The sequence below is a fragment of the Danio rerio genome, chromosome 24 (genome assembly GCF_052040795.2).
Source record: "Danio rerio strain M-AB ecotype USA chromosome 24, GRCz13ab, whole genome shotgun sequence".
Lineage (NCBI taxonomy): Eukaryota > Metazoa > Chordata > Actinopteri > Cypriniformes > Danionidae > Danio > Danio rerio.
Genome location: NC_141044.1, coordinates 20,996,148 through 21,009,950, shown reverse-complemented (window position 1 = coordinate 21,009,950; position 13,803 = coordinate 20,996,148). Strand labels below are relative to the sequence as shown.

Here is a 13,803-nt window from a genome sequence, read left to right as displayed (position 1 = left end):
TATTATTTAAATGATTGATGTGACTGAAATGTGACTTTTCATGAGAGTCATTCTGAAAATGTTCAATGTTCCATGAATAAGAAAAAGCCATAAGGGTTCACAGCAATATGAATAGATTACTACAATTTGAAGATCTTCCATTTTTGGATTAACTATTTCTTAAATCCCTACCTGCATGGTGGCTGAAGTTTGATAGAGTAGGCTTTTCCTTGACTTTAAATGAATAACTGAGGCAAAGCTTCAAGCAAGAAAATAATAAAACAGTAATGACAGCATCTGAATTATGAGGTCAAACAGATCATCCTGTGATTAATATGTAGCAAACTCCCATTGATACTGCCCTGCCTGTGGCGTTTCTTTGCCTACAGCTGTCCATCTCTTTTATCCTGTATTAGAAAGCAGCGCTGCATCATAATATCTGCATCAAAAAATCTATATTGCAATCCATAAATCAGCAAATAGATTAACACTGTCAAGTCAATGAAGTCATGAGAACTAAATGCAAAAACAAATAAAAGGAATGCACACAAAGCATGTGAGTGTTTTTCTTTCAGTGTCAGCTAACAGATGGTAAGCTATTCAGAAATTATGCCATACGATTTATCATTGCCTAGGTGCATTATCATCAAAAAGTCCTACATGCTACATCTATAAGTCTTCACAGATATCCCATCAGACAGGGTTTAGACCAACATAATGCAATTTATTTGTCATCCCTTCAGTTCCATCCTCTCTTGTTTATCAGAGTCCAATATTTTTATTTTACGATTATTTATTTTGTCAGAACCCAACAACTCCAGAATCTGTTTTGTGCCTCTGTTTCTCATCTGTTGGTGTCCTTCCAGTGCCCTTCTTCTGCTCTCTTTATCTCCTAAGAACATCTGCCTGGGCGGCAGGTTGCAGGTGGTGGTGAAGTAATGTCCCCTGGTTCTTTTACACTTTCTTAAGCTTCTGTCTCGTACTGATCCCCGGACGCCCTAAACTGCTGACCCTTATTTTTTTCTCTGCTTTTGGCTGCTACTGCTGTGTGTCGCCAGCCAGCACTGTCCTGCTTTATATAAGAATAGTAGGGAACTAAGTAAAGTGCGAGTAGAGATTTTTTTTTTTTTTCATCCTGATACAGATAGAGGAAAAAAACAGATTTCAGACTATATTAATAATAATAATATAATAATGATATAATAATGCACTTGTTTTGTATATGTATTTAACTGACCTTTAAATCTATTCATTCCATTAAACTTGTGCCTAATCGAGACCAATAATTTTAATTCAATTCAATTCAATTCAGCTTTATTTGTATAGCGCTTTTACAATGTAGATTGTGTCAAAGCAGCTTCACATAAATGGTCATAGTAACTGGAACAGTGTGGTTCAGGTTTTAGTGTTTAAGTTCAGTTCAGTTCAGTTTAGCTCAGTTCAGTGTGATTTAATCATTACTGAGAGTTCAAACACTGAAGAGCCAATTCATCGATGCATAGCTCTACCAATCCTGAACCATGCGAGGCAGTGGCGACAGCGGAGAGGGAAAAAAAACTTCACCTGATGGGAGTGAAGAAAAAAAACCTTGAGAGAACCAGACTCAGTTGGGCACGACCATTTTAATTTCTCCGCTGGCCAAAAGTCTTGTGCAGAACTTCATTCGCCGTCGTTTATGCTGGAAGATGGCCTCAATGAAGACTCGTCTGTCCCTGGAGCGTCAGCACAGCCTTATAGTGAAAACATACCCCCGTATTCATTCTGCGAATCATGTAGCTAGAGTTACTGCTGCATTGGGCAGCTTGATGCTGCTGATGGCTTCTGTTTCTTTTTGTGCTACCAGCTGACAATTTATCTCCATGTGGACGGCTTTTCCACTGTTACCAGTTTGCCCAGTAGCTTACCACGTACGTTGGCGGACTTGTGACACAGAGAGAAGTTTACCGTGACAATAAGGTTCAATTTTAGAAGTAACCTGTTCCAGAAAGCAGGTTAAACAGAACCAAAAGCAAAATAAACAAGTAAACATAAGTTTATAGTGTGAGAACGTGGTAAAATATGAAAACGTGGAAAAAATCAGGTGGCTGCGGGGGCTTTTCTTTTTCTGGGTTGCTTTTGAAAACACTGTCAGTTGGGTTTAGGTAAGGGGGTTGATCGGGTCAATTGATGCTTTTGAAAACACTATCAGTTGGGTTTAAGGAAGGGGTGGGTTGATCAGTCGGTCAGTGAGTCAGTCAGTCAGTCGACAGGGGCCTCTGGTGGATTTAAGTGACAACAGCAGGCATGAATGGCACTCGTGAGATAAATTTAAGATCTGGAAAGCGTAGCGGCCTCTGGTCGATTTATGTCAGAACAGCAGGCGCAAATGGCACTTGTGAGATAAATTTTAGATCTGTAAAGTGTAGCGGCCTCTGGTGAATTTACGTGAGAACAGCAGGCGTGAATGGCACTCGTAAAATAAATTCGAGATCTGTAAAATGTAGCGGCCTCTGGTGGATTTGCAAAAACAAAAACTGCAAAAAAAACATACCTCCTTGGATGTATTTTGTGCTGTGTAGAAATGTATACAGATGTATGTATCAATTATGAGCCTGGGTTGAATAACTCCTAAACATACTCATTTCACTGAAACTACCACTAATATTAACCAACCCTGAAACAGTGCCTTTCAACTAAATATCTCCCTAACCAACTCATAAATTTACACACCTTGAGTTATTATCCAAACTTTAAGGAAACCCCTACACCAGAGGTGTCCAAACTCGGTTCTGGAGGGCTGCTGTTCTGCACATTTTAGTTCCAACCCCAATTAAACACACCTGAACCAGCTAATCAAGCTCTTTCTATGTGTACTAGGAACTTCCAGGCAGGTGTGTTAAAGGAAGATGTAAGGTGGCCATGGCCGAGATTGGACATCACTGCCCTTCACCTATCTATATCATGGACCCTGACCCTAACCTTAAATCCTAACTATATTTAACCCATATCATTATACCTGTCATTACCTTCATCAACCTTTAAAACAAATTATTTCACAAATAATGACCCTGACTTTATCCCACCTTAATAACAAAAATTGGTAAATTTTCAATGTACGTAATGTACATAGTAACTTCATAGAAGTTAAATGCACTACTACTTATTATTATTAAATTCAAATTCAAATATCCAACAATAACAACCCAGGCTCCTTCTGATTGCAAAACCCTATTTACACTTCTGGAGAGAGCAAAATATGTCCTAGGAGATTTTTATGTCCTAGGAGATTTTTTTTGCTGTTTTTGTTTTGGCGAATCCACCAGAGACCGCTGTGTATGCTTTTTCAGATTTCAAATTTCTCTTGCGAGCGCCATCCACGCCTGCTGTTCTTACGTAAATCCATCAGAGCCCGCTGCCTTCCCTAAACCCAACCTGTAGTGTTTTCAAAAGCACTGATTGACCCACAGACCCCTTTCCCTTAACCCAACCACAGTGTTTTAAAAAACAATCCAGAAAAAGAAAAGCCCCCTCATTTTCACCACATTTTCAGATTTTACCACATTCTCACCCTGTTATTTACTTGTTTATTTTATTTTTATTTTGTTTTACCTGCATTCTGGAACCTTTCTTCATGCTCTGGGTCTTCCAATCTACTGCGTAAACTAGTTACAGCGGGAAAGCTGTCCATAGGCGGTCAGTAAGCGAGAAAATGAATGCCGTCCTACTGCCCATAGTGTTCATTTTAAATTTATATGGAATGCAGCTATATGTTCTTCTGGCAACATAATTCACTCTCTTCAGATATGTATTTAGGTCTACATTTTCATAATGAGCCTATGTTGAACAATAAATATGCACATTAAATAATACCATTGTCTTATTTTCCTCTATAAAATGAAAATTCCAACCACAGCATCCCATAAACCGTCATGTGTTTATTGTTAACCTTTTGTAAACACTTTTGGAACTGAATGTCCAACTGTTTTACTTTTGCAACTGGCAGTGTATGCATTTAAAAAAAACTAGTATATATGTTCCCACTTGGAAATGACAAATAAATTTAATCTTCATGACGATATTTTCATCTTCTATTTGCATCTCCTATTTTATCTCAAGTTCACTGCCACATTGCCTCCCTGGTGGCTTATTAATAATGACCCTATAAAGGAATCTAAAAGTGCCTGAAGTCGAAGAAAGCCATTTAGCCTCAAGGCAGCGTTTAGCCCTTAAAGCTCAGCTTGTTGCTCATTTTACTTTCATAATTGGCTGTATTTTGAATGAAGCAGGATATGTGTATTTGATCGGATTGTGTGAAGAGGCCATTATGTAGAATGGGAGCCATGTGTTCTGAACATTTTTTTTCATATTAATGGTTCTATTTACAACATTTAATGATCCTTCAAAAATCACTTTAACAAATGTCCAAAAGCCTCTGGCTAAAAGCACAGATAAAACATCTGTAAGACAATCTGTTCCCAAGACTTTTCTGGAGAAGCGAGAACATACAGTAATAACACAGATGTTCCTCTTGAACATTAAGTTTACCAAACACCAGCAGATCCCTGTAAATTGTACATCTTCTGCAGGTTATCCTGTAGTACATGACCCTTTAAATGAATACCCTTAAAATTGATAAAAGAACACGTAATATTTACTGTGAACAGACAGCTACTCCTGCTGTGTTCTTCTCTAACCCCTGTGTGACAAGACCACAAAGATTTTAGATCAATACAACAAGATACTGAGTATTGTGCTGTTTCTGTAGGTGCTGGGGGCTGGTCTCCGTTGGACAGTGATCATTACCAGTGGCTGCAGGTCGACCTGGGAAGCAGAAAACAGGTCACAGCCGTCGCCACACAGGGTCGATATAGCAGTTCTGATTGGACAACACGATACCGGCTGCTTTATAGTGACACAGGAAGAAACTGGAAACCATACCATCAAGATGGCAACATCTGGGTGAGTATTAATATAGTGCATGCAAAAAGTTATGATTAGGATATGAATGTTTGTTCACTTGTACATGGATGTAATGTTCTATGTAGGAGTTTATTCAGCAAATGAGTTTCCATCTTTGTTATTTTTAATTTAGCCCCTTTTCTGCACAAGCAAGGTAAAAACTTTTTTGAAGTTAAATAATATAAATAAATTAGAAATTGGAATTTAAAAATAAACAAATAAATAAAATTTTAATATATATATATATATATATATATATATATATATATATATATATATATATATATATATATATATATATATATATATATATTGTGAATTATATTGACAGTGATGGTGTGGATACATTAGGTTTCTTTTTTATAAACTAAAAAGACCGTGCCACCCAAATAATAGTACCTCAAACTAAATTCTAAACTCAACCTGTCTTTATATTGACCATTGAAACCAAATAATTTTAACTATGGAACTACCAGAATTCTAAATCTACTATTGGCCATAGCAGTCATTTTGACCATTCATATAAGATTTTACTGAACCAAAATTCTGGCATATCATACTTACATTCGAAGCTACCTGCACATTACATTATTTACAATAAGCTTTGAATGTTTTGCCTAATATTTCATAAAGTCATTACTCTGAAAACACAAGTTACAAAATACAAGCAACAGAAGCCTCTAGTATGAAAAAAAGTTAGGAAAGTGAGTGAGTCCAACTTTGTTTAGATCGGAGTGTTGAGTGGAAAAAGAGAAAAGGGTTTGCATAAAAAGAGGGATTTCCTTGCACAACAGCAACACAAGCACAGATTCAGGGGAGCAAGACAGTGATTCTATCTAACTTTGCCATCTGAACTGTTATAGTGATATTACTGTAACCTAACTTCATTTATTTTGACCAAGGTACATACCTGCCAACACTCCCCTTTTTCCTGGGAGTCTCCCGTGTTTCAGACCCATCTCCTGCCCTTTTCCAGTATTGTTCTATCTCCTGAAAAAGTTCACGCGCACCTTCCCCCCCGCTCTTCAGTTCGCTTGCGTGTATGTTGGCAGGTATGCTAAAATATGTCTTCAAAAACTGAAAGAGAACTGTTGATGATACAGGGCTCGAAATAACACTTTTTGCTTGGTAGCACTGGTTTTACCACACCAGCCAACATTTAACAGTTACTACAAGTTTTATATTAATAAATTTATTGCATTTGAAATCAGCACTAATCAAAAAAAATAAAAATAAATAAAATGCACGTTCCTGAACTTAACGAAAATAACTGTGATGTGTTCTCACAGTTGGTGTCTGATATTGCACAGATGATATTGACACATAACTTATTATTTGTATACGTCATGTTAATATCAGTAACTCAAGTGGAAACACACTTCCCCCCTACAGATGATAAGTGGATACAGGACATTTTTTACTGTATCAGACTTGAAAATCTGAGATGTTCACTCTCTGGCTCACTAGATTTCTTTCATAAGACTTGGAATTCCTTTCTTGATAACATCAAAGGTTTGCTTCATACACCTGGTGCAGGTATTTACCATTTTATTAGAAGGTTTTTTTTTTTTTTTTCATTATTATTATTTTAATTATTATTATTTTCCCCCATCTGTATCCAGTTCTTCTGATGTGCTTATATATTTAATTTTCTTAATTTGGTATTTATGTATTTATTTATTTATTGTTGTTTTGTTGATTTAATGAATGAGAGGTTAGGCGATGGGATTAATAATGGACAATACATTACTGTTTACCTCTCAATATTTAATTTGTATTGTCATACAAAAGACCAATAAAAAATATTTAAATAAATATCAGTAACTTTTTTCATGAGCTGCAATATCAGATTATCATTAGTGAATGCAAGCCCTTTTGTGATGATGTATGTGCTGCAGCTGACTGTCAACATCATGATGATTAAATAAAGAATTAAATAGAACATTGCATGCTTCAAATGTGTGGCAATTGCTGTTACTTGCAAACGTTCGAGGTTACAGAAGTAACCCTTCGTTCCCCGAGGAGGGGAACGGAAGTGCCATGAATGGGAGGATTCGGATCAGAAGCCGCTTATCTGGAGAGTATTGAACGGGCCAATGAATGAAATTAATTGGCAGCGTAAGCTTGCGCAGGTGTGCGACATCTGCAATCATCTCAGCATATAAGCACACCTGAAGCCAGCAGACGCCATCCTTTTAAGCTGAAGAGACTTTCAAACAGCTAAGGGACAGTCATTATGGCGACGGAATATGGCACTTCCGTTCCCCTCCTCGGGGAACGAAGGGTTACTTCTGTAACCTCGAACGTTCCCCTTCGGTTGGGGAACTTCAGTGCCATGAATGGGAGAATATGGAAAGCGCCATAATGACTGCACCTTACCAACACCCCCGATGAGGAGATAGTCAAGCAAGCGTGACGCACCCACATCATGGGGGGTGCGGTCCTCCAACGTGTCCCTGGCCCTAATTTATCCTACTTCAACAGAAGTTTTACGGATTTAGATATATTTTTTGGGAAGTCGTGAGCATCTAGATAATTCTAGGAAATACGACAGTACGTTGGGAAGCGTGCAATCCCGATAGGGAGGACGCTGCGGAGGCCATCCGTTACCCAAGGGGGGGATAGATGGCAGAATTTACCTATGGACTAGCCCTAAAAAGGGGGAGTACGCATAGCAAAGAGTGGTTAGCGGAGAGGGAAGACACGGGTCCGCCCAGGGGGGGGACTTAACCGTGGCGGAATAAGCATATGGGATCGCCTAGTGGGGATCACGCATAGCAGGCACCTATACCCAAAACGCAGGCTGACCAGCGGGCAGACCTACAACGTAGTGGGCCAGCAAGTGACTCCTCCGCTGAGTCAGTGCTGGGGGCCACGGAGGAATCTGCAGGGCTCACCTGACGGGGAACTTTACTGACAGATAAAAAAGGCGCACGTACCTCCGTGTTAGGGAGAATGGCGCAGCAAGCGTGTTTCAACACCCTACCGAGTTGTCTCCTCAATCACCAAAGGGTTACCTAATACCCTTGAGGAAACCGGCTCCACTCGCAGATTGTAAAACCTTGCAAATGTGTTGGGTGTCGCCCAGCCCGCAGCTCTACAGATGTCTGTTAGAGAGGCGCCGCGTGCACGCGCCCAAGAGGATGCAACGCTCCGAGTGGAGTGTGCACGTACTCCCGGGGGACACGGCTGACCTCGACTCGAATAAGCGAGTGAAATGGCATCCACAATCCAGTGGGATAATCTTTGTTTCGATACGGCACTTCCCTGCTGCCGACCGCCATAACAGACAAAGAGCTGCTCAGATGATCTAAAATTCTGAGTACGGTCCACATAAATGCGCAGAGCGCGAACTGGACAAAGTAAAGAAAGGGCTGGGTCTGCCTCCTCCGGGGGCAGCGCTTGCAGGTTCACTACCTGATCTCTAAAGGGGGTGGTAGGAACCTTGGGCACATAACCGGGGCGGGGTCTCAGGATAACGTGAGAGTAATCCGGCCCGAATTCCAGGCACGAGTCACTGACCGAAAATGCCTCCAGGTCCCCGACCCTCTTGATGGAGGCCAACGCAACCAGCAGAGCTGTCTTCAGGGACAGAAATCTTAGAGATACTGATTCGAGTGGCTCAAAGGGATCGGATCGCAGACTCGTGAGAACGAGGGCGAGATCCCAAGAGGGCATGAGAGGGGGGCGAGATGGATTAATTCGCCTAGCACCCCTAAGGAACTGGATGACCAGGTTATGCTTTCCCACGGTGCCGCCAGCTACCGCGCTATGATAAGCGGAGATGGCGGCCACGTAAACCTTGAGAGTGGAGGGCGACAGCCTGCTGTCCAACTTCTCTTGAAGGAAAGAGAGCACAACACTAATCTGGCAATTTCGGGGGTCTTCTCTGCGAGAGACGCACCATTCAGTGAATAGACTCCACTTCAGGGCGTAGGCGCGGCTCGTGGAGGGGGCTCTAGCCTGAGTGATGGTATTAACCACCGCAGTCGGTAGGTTACCTAAGTCTTCCTCGCGTCTAGGGACCACACGTGGAGGTTCCAAAGATCGGGGCGAGGGTGCCAGATGGTGCCCTGTCCCTGAGAGAGTAGGTCCTCTCTCAAAGGGATCCGCCAGGGGAGGGCCGTCGCGAGGAGTGAGAGCTCTGATATCCAGGTCCGGTTGGGCCAAAGGGGCGCAACTAGCAGAACCTGTTCCTCGTCCTCCCTGACCTTGCACAGAAACTGCGCGAGCAGGCTCACTGGGGGAAACGCATACTTGCGCATGCCCCGAGGCCAGCTGTGGGCCAGTGCATCCGTGCCGAGAGAGCCCTCGGTCAGGGAAAAAAACAACTGGCAGTGAGCGTTCTCGGGGGAAGCAAACAGATCGATCTGGGCCTCCCCGAATCGCGCCCATATCAGCTGAACAGACTCGGGGTGGAGTCTCCATTCTCCAGGGCGTAACAGCTGTCGTGAGAGCGCATCGGCTGCACGATTGAGCGTGCCTGGGACGTGAATGGCGCGCAGCGATTTCAGCCGCGGGTGACTCCAGAGGAGCAGACGGCGGGCGAGCTGAGACATGCGGCGAGAGCGCATACCCCCCATGCGGTTGATATACGCCGCCGCCGCCGTACTGTCCGTCCTGACCAGCACGTGTTGCTGCTCCAGCACCGGTAAAAAGCGGTGGAGAGCGAGGAACACTGCCAACAGCTCTAGGCGATTGATATGCCAATGCAGCTGGGCACCCTTCCAGAGGCCCGCAGCCGCATGCCCGCGACACACGGCCCCCCAACCCGTGTTGGAAGCGTCTGTTGAAACAACAACATGGCTGGACGCCTGTCCTAGAGGCACACCGGCCTGTAGGAACGAGGGGTCGTTCCAAGGGCTGAGGGCGCGGCGACACAGCGCAGTAACCGAGACCCGGTGTGTGCCCGCGTGCCATGCGCGTCTGGGGACCCGATCGTGAAGCCAGTGCTGAAGTGGTCTCATATGGAGCAACCCGAGCGGCGTGACGGCGGCTGCGGATGCCATATGCCCCAGGAGCCTCTGAAAGAACTTCAGTGGGACCACTAGTTTGCTGTCGAGCTCCCTCAGACAGTTCAGCAACAGGCGAGCGCGTTCCTCGGAGAGGTGCGCTACCATGGTGATCGAGTCCAGCTCCATCCCGAGAAAAGAAATCCTCTGCACGGGGGCGAGTTTGCTCTTTTCTCGGTTGACCTGAAGCCCCAGTAGGCGGAGATGCCGAAGCACCTCGTCCCTGTGCATAATCAATTGCTCCCGCGAGTGGGCTAAAATCAGCCAGTCGTCGAGATAATTGAGTATGCGAATGCCCGCGAGCCGAAGGGGCGCTAGGGCACCCTCCGCGAGTTTGGTGAAGACCCGCGGAGACAGAGAGAGCCCGAAGGGGAGGACCTTGTACTGCCACGCTCGACCCTCGAACGCAAACCGCAGAAATTGGCGGTGGCGTGGAAGAATGGAGACATGGAAATACGCGTCCTTCAGGTCTATGGCTGCAAACCAATCCCGAGGACGAACGCATTGGAGAATGCGCCTCTGCGTGAGCATTCTGAACGGCAGCTTGTGCAGACAGCGGTTCAAAACGCGCAGATCTAGGATTGGCCGTGACCCACCGCTCTTTTTGGGTACGATGAAGTATGGGCTGTAAAACCCACTCTCCATCTCGGCTGGAGGAACCGGCTCGATTGCACCCTTCGCCAGGAGGGCAGCAATCTCCTCTCGCAAGACAGGGGCGGACAGGGGGTTGACCCTGGAGAAATACACGCCCGTAAACTTGGGGGGCCGTTTCGCGAACTGAATCGCGTAACCGAGTCTGATTGTGCGTATGAGCCACCGCGAGGGGCTGGCCCGCGCTAACCAGGCAGGCAGAGCCCTCGCTAATGGAGTCATCGCTACAATCGCTGACGTACCAGCGGTGGGGCAGCGCGGAGTGGGTGTGCTGATCCGGGAAGCACGAGGGTCCCGCGGAAAAGCTGGAGGAGAGCGATTCGCTCTGGCTCCGCACCCTGACTCCGGAGAGGGGGCTGGAGGGCTGAGGGAAGGGAGACCGTCCCCCCAGCGTTCGTGAGCCACTGGCGAAGCACGTAGAGTCTGCGAGCCGGAAGGCAGCGCGTCCCGGACTGGCAGAACTCGTGCAGTCACATCCGGGGAAGGGGAAAAGTGCTCTTTTACTGATGTTTTGGTGGCACTGAAAAGTACCGTTGTAATCGGGGCCCCGCCCTCCAGCGGGGAAAGAGCAAGTTTCCTCTTCTCCGGATGGCCTGTCTCAGGGACGCTTCGCGGTCCGTTTACCGGACTTAACGGCGCCCTGGGCAGGAGGGGCTGCCTGCTTTCGAGGTGAACGCCGCGCCCGCTTGGCCGGAGGCGCAGGCGGGGGCGGGGCAGCACTCGTTGGCGGGCGCCCTCGGCGAGGAACAGCGGAGGTGGATGGCTCGGCGGGCGGAGCGGGCTTACGGCCACGCCGATAGATGACATTGCCCATCGCATCCGACTGCTCTTTCACCGCCTTGAATTCCTGGGTGAATTCACCGACGGTGTCGCCGAACAGGCCAGCCTGGGATATGGGCGAGTCAAGAAAGCGAACTTTGTCAACGTCGCGCATATCGGCCAGGTTTAGCCAGAGGTGGCGTTCCTGAACCACAAGTGTGGACATCGTCCTCCCCAGCGCACACGCGGCGGACTTAGTAGTCCGAAGAGCATAGTCGGTCGCGGTGCGCAGCTCATGTAATAAGCTTGGGTTGGACCCGCCCTCGTGCAGCTCGGCCAGCGCCTGCGCTTGGTAGCGCTGGTAGGTGGCCATCGCGTGCAAAGCAGAAGCAGCCTGGCCCGCAGCCTTATAAGCTCTGGCTCCGAGGGAGGCAGACAACCTACAGGCTTTGGACGGGAGGCGGGGCAAACCCCGCCACGTAGAGGCGCCGCGCGGACAAAGATTGACCGCGATAGCGCGCTCCACTGACGGGATCGCCTCATACCCCCTGGCAGCTCCGCCATCAAGGGCGGTGAGGGCGGAGGCACTCGCAGCACGGGCAGAGAAAGGTGCCCTCCAGGACTGCGTGAGCCTACTGTGCACTTCCGGGAAGAAGGGGACGAGAGGCTTCGAAGGCTTCGCCTTCTGGTCCTCTACGTAGCACCCATCTAGTCGGTCCGGCCGCGGAGCTGGGGGATAAACCATCTCCAACCCCACGGCCGAAGCAGCCCGGGAAAGCACGGCTAACATGTCCGCTTCAGGATCCGATTTGACAGCGCTCACCTGCCCGGAGGGGGCGAGCGGGTCCGGATCTTCGTCGGACAGTGAAAGCCCACCCTCCGATGCCGCGGAGGACATCTGATCTCCGGTGTCAGCGAGTGTGAGAGCTACCATCTGGTTAGACGGATCACTCTCACCACCCGAAGCTTGGATGGAGCGCCGTGAGGAGCGAGAGGTCCGCGAGCCCGTGGGCGGCGGATTAGCTCCCGCTGAAACCCTCAGATCTGCCCGAGCGCCCGCTGCTTTTTTAGAACAGGAGGCAACTGGGGTGGCTCGCTCTCTTGCGAAAGTTAGCCGCGATCTTAGCTGTGCAACGGTCATGGCATCGCAATGACGACATGAACCGCCCGCGAGCACCGCATTAACATGCTGGACCCCCAAACATGCAATGCAGTGATCGTGTCCATCATCCGGAGACAGGAAACCCCCGCATCCAGAAACGCACAGTCGGAGCGCCATCCTGAAAAGGACGTGCTGCACGACTGTGTTGCTCTTTTAGGAAAGTTGCAACTATACGCACCGCTCTGGAGGACCGGACCCAAAGAACCGCAGGCAAGGGAGTAACCCAGCTCGACCGTCTGCCACCGCGAAGACCCACTCTGGACCGGGAGACACACTCGTTCGCTCTGAAGTGCTGATCAGCAAGAGGAACCCTCATCGACTCACTCAGAAAGGATCTGAAGCGAAAAGGATGGCGTCTGCTGGCTTCAGGTGTGCTTATATGCTGAGATGATTGCAGATGTCGCACACCTGCGCAAGCTTACGCTGCCAATTAATTTCATTCATTGGCCCGTTCAATACTCTCCAGATAAGCGGCTTCTGATCCGAATCCTCCCATTCATGGCACTGAAGTTCCCCAACCGAAGGGGAACTTGCACATCCCTCAGACTTTACGGTGAATGACTTTATTCATTTCATAGCGGACTTTAAAAAGTGTAAATGGTGGGTAAATGTTCACCACATGAGCACTGATCAAATGTGCCATTGTTTGTACATTTAGGTGGTTTCTAAAACAAAATCTGTCAGTGTTGTTTTCATTCTCTCGTATCCAGACCTTTACCTTTTTTGTGGCTTTAGATCATCTGAAGGAAGGCATTGACTGAGTGTTTGACAGCTGTTATTAATCAATCCATTTGTGTTCAGTTATAGAGCAGTGGGCCAATCAGAAGGGCTTGAAGGTGGGGCAGGCATTGAGGGCTTTGTTTACTGCTGCAATTTGACATGACAACTCTTTTAAACTATTTAGTAGTGTGGTGTTTTGGTGTTTTTTGGTGCAAATACTTTGCATTCGCGTTGCAGGGAAATGGAAACAACATTTTGATTTCAGCGCACTTTAAAATGAAACACTGATGACCCATGTCACATTTCTTCATCTATCGAATTTAAGTGTGCTTGGTAACAACATTTGAACCATGCTCCTCTGAACGCTGTAACAGCTAAAAAGCAGCAAAGCTATCTCATGCATATTCATAAAGTTACATCTAATTCATAACAGAGCACGCTGATTGGTCCAAACAAACTCTTCCTCATGAATAATGCACAGACATGCTGAAAACTCAATGAGATGATTTTGGACTGGCTGGTGCTGACGGCTAATCTTAATGCTAGAATTTACACAATAATCTCATCTCTGTGATGTTTCTT

The 13,803-nt window shown here is 46.5% G+C and overlaps 1 protein-coding gene across 4 annotated transcripts in view; it reads left to right on the top strand.

The window, feature by feature from the left end:
- cntnap2a (contactin associated protein 2a) overlaps positions 1 to 13,803 on the top strand; it is a 743,992-nt gene that overhangs the window by 262,125 nt on the left and 468,064 nt on the right. For all 4 annotated transcript variants that reach the window (XR_015524505.2, XR_015524506.1, XM_087308738.1 and 1 more), the window contains 1 exon segment: positions 4,724 to 4,917. Coding sequence is in view for 2 of the 4 variants with exons in the window: in XM_087308738.1 (XP_087164864.1) it covers positions 4,724 to 4,917 (194 nt within the window). In the remaining 2 variants the exon portion in view is untranslated.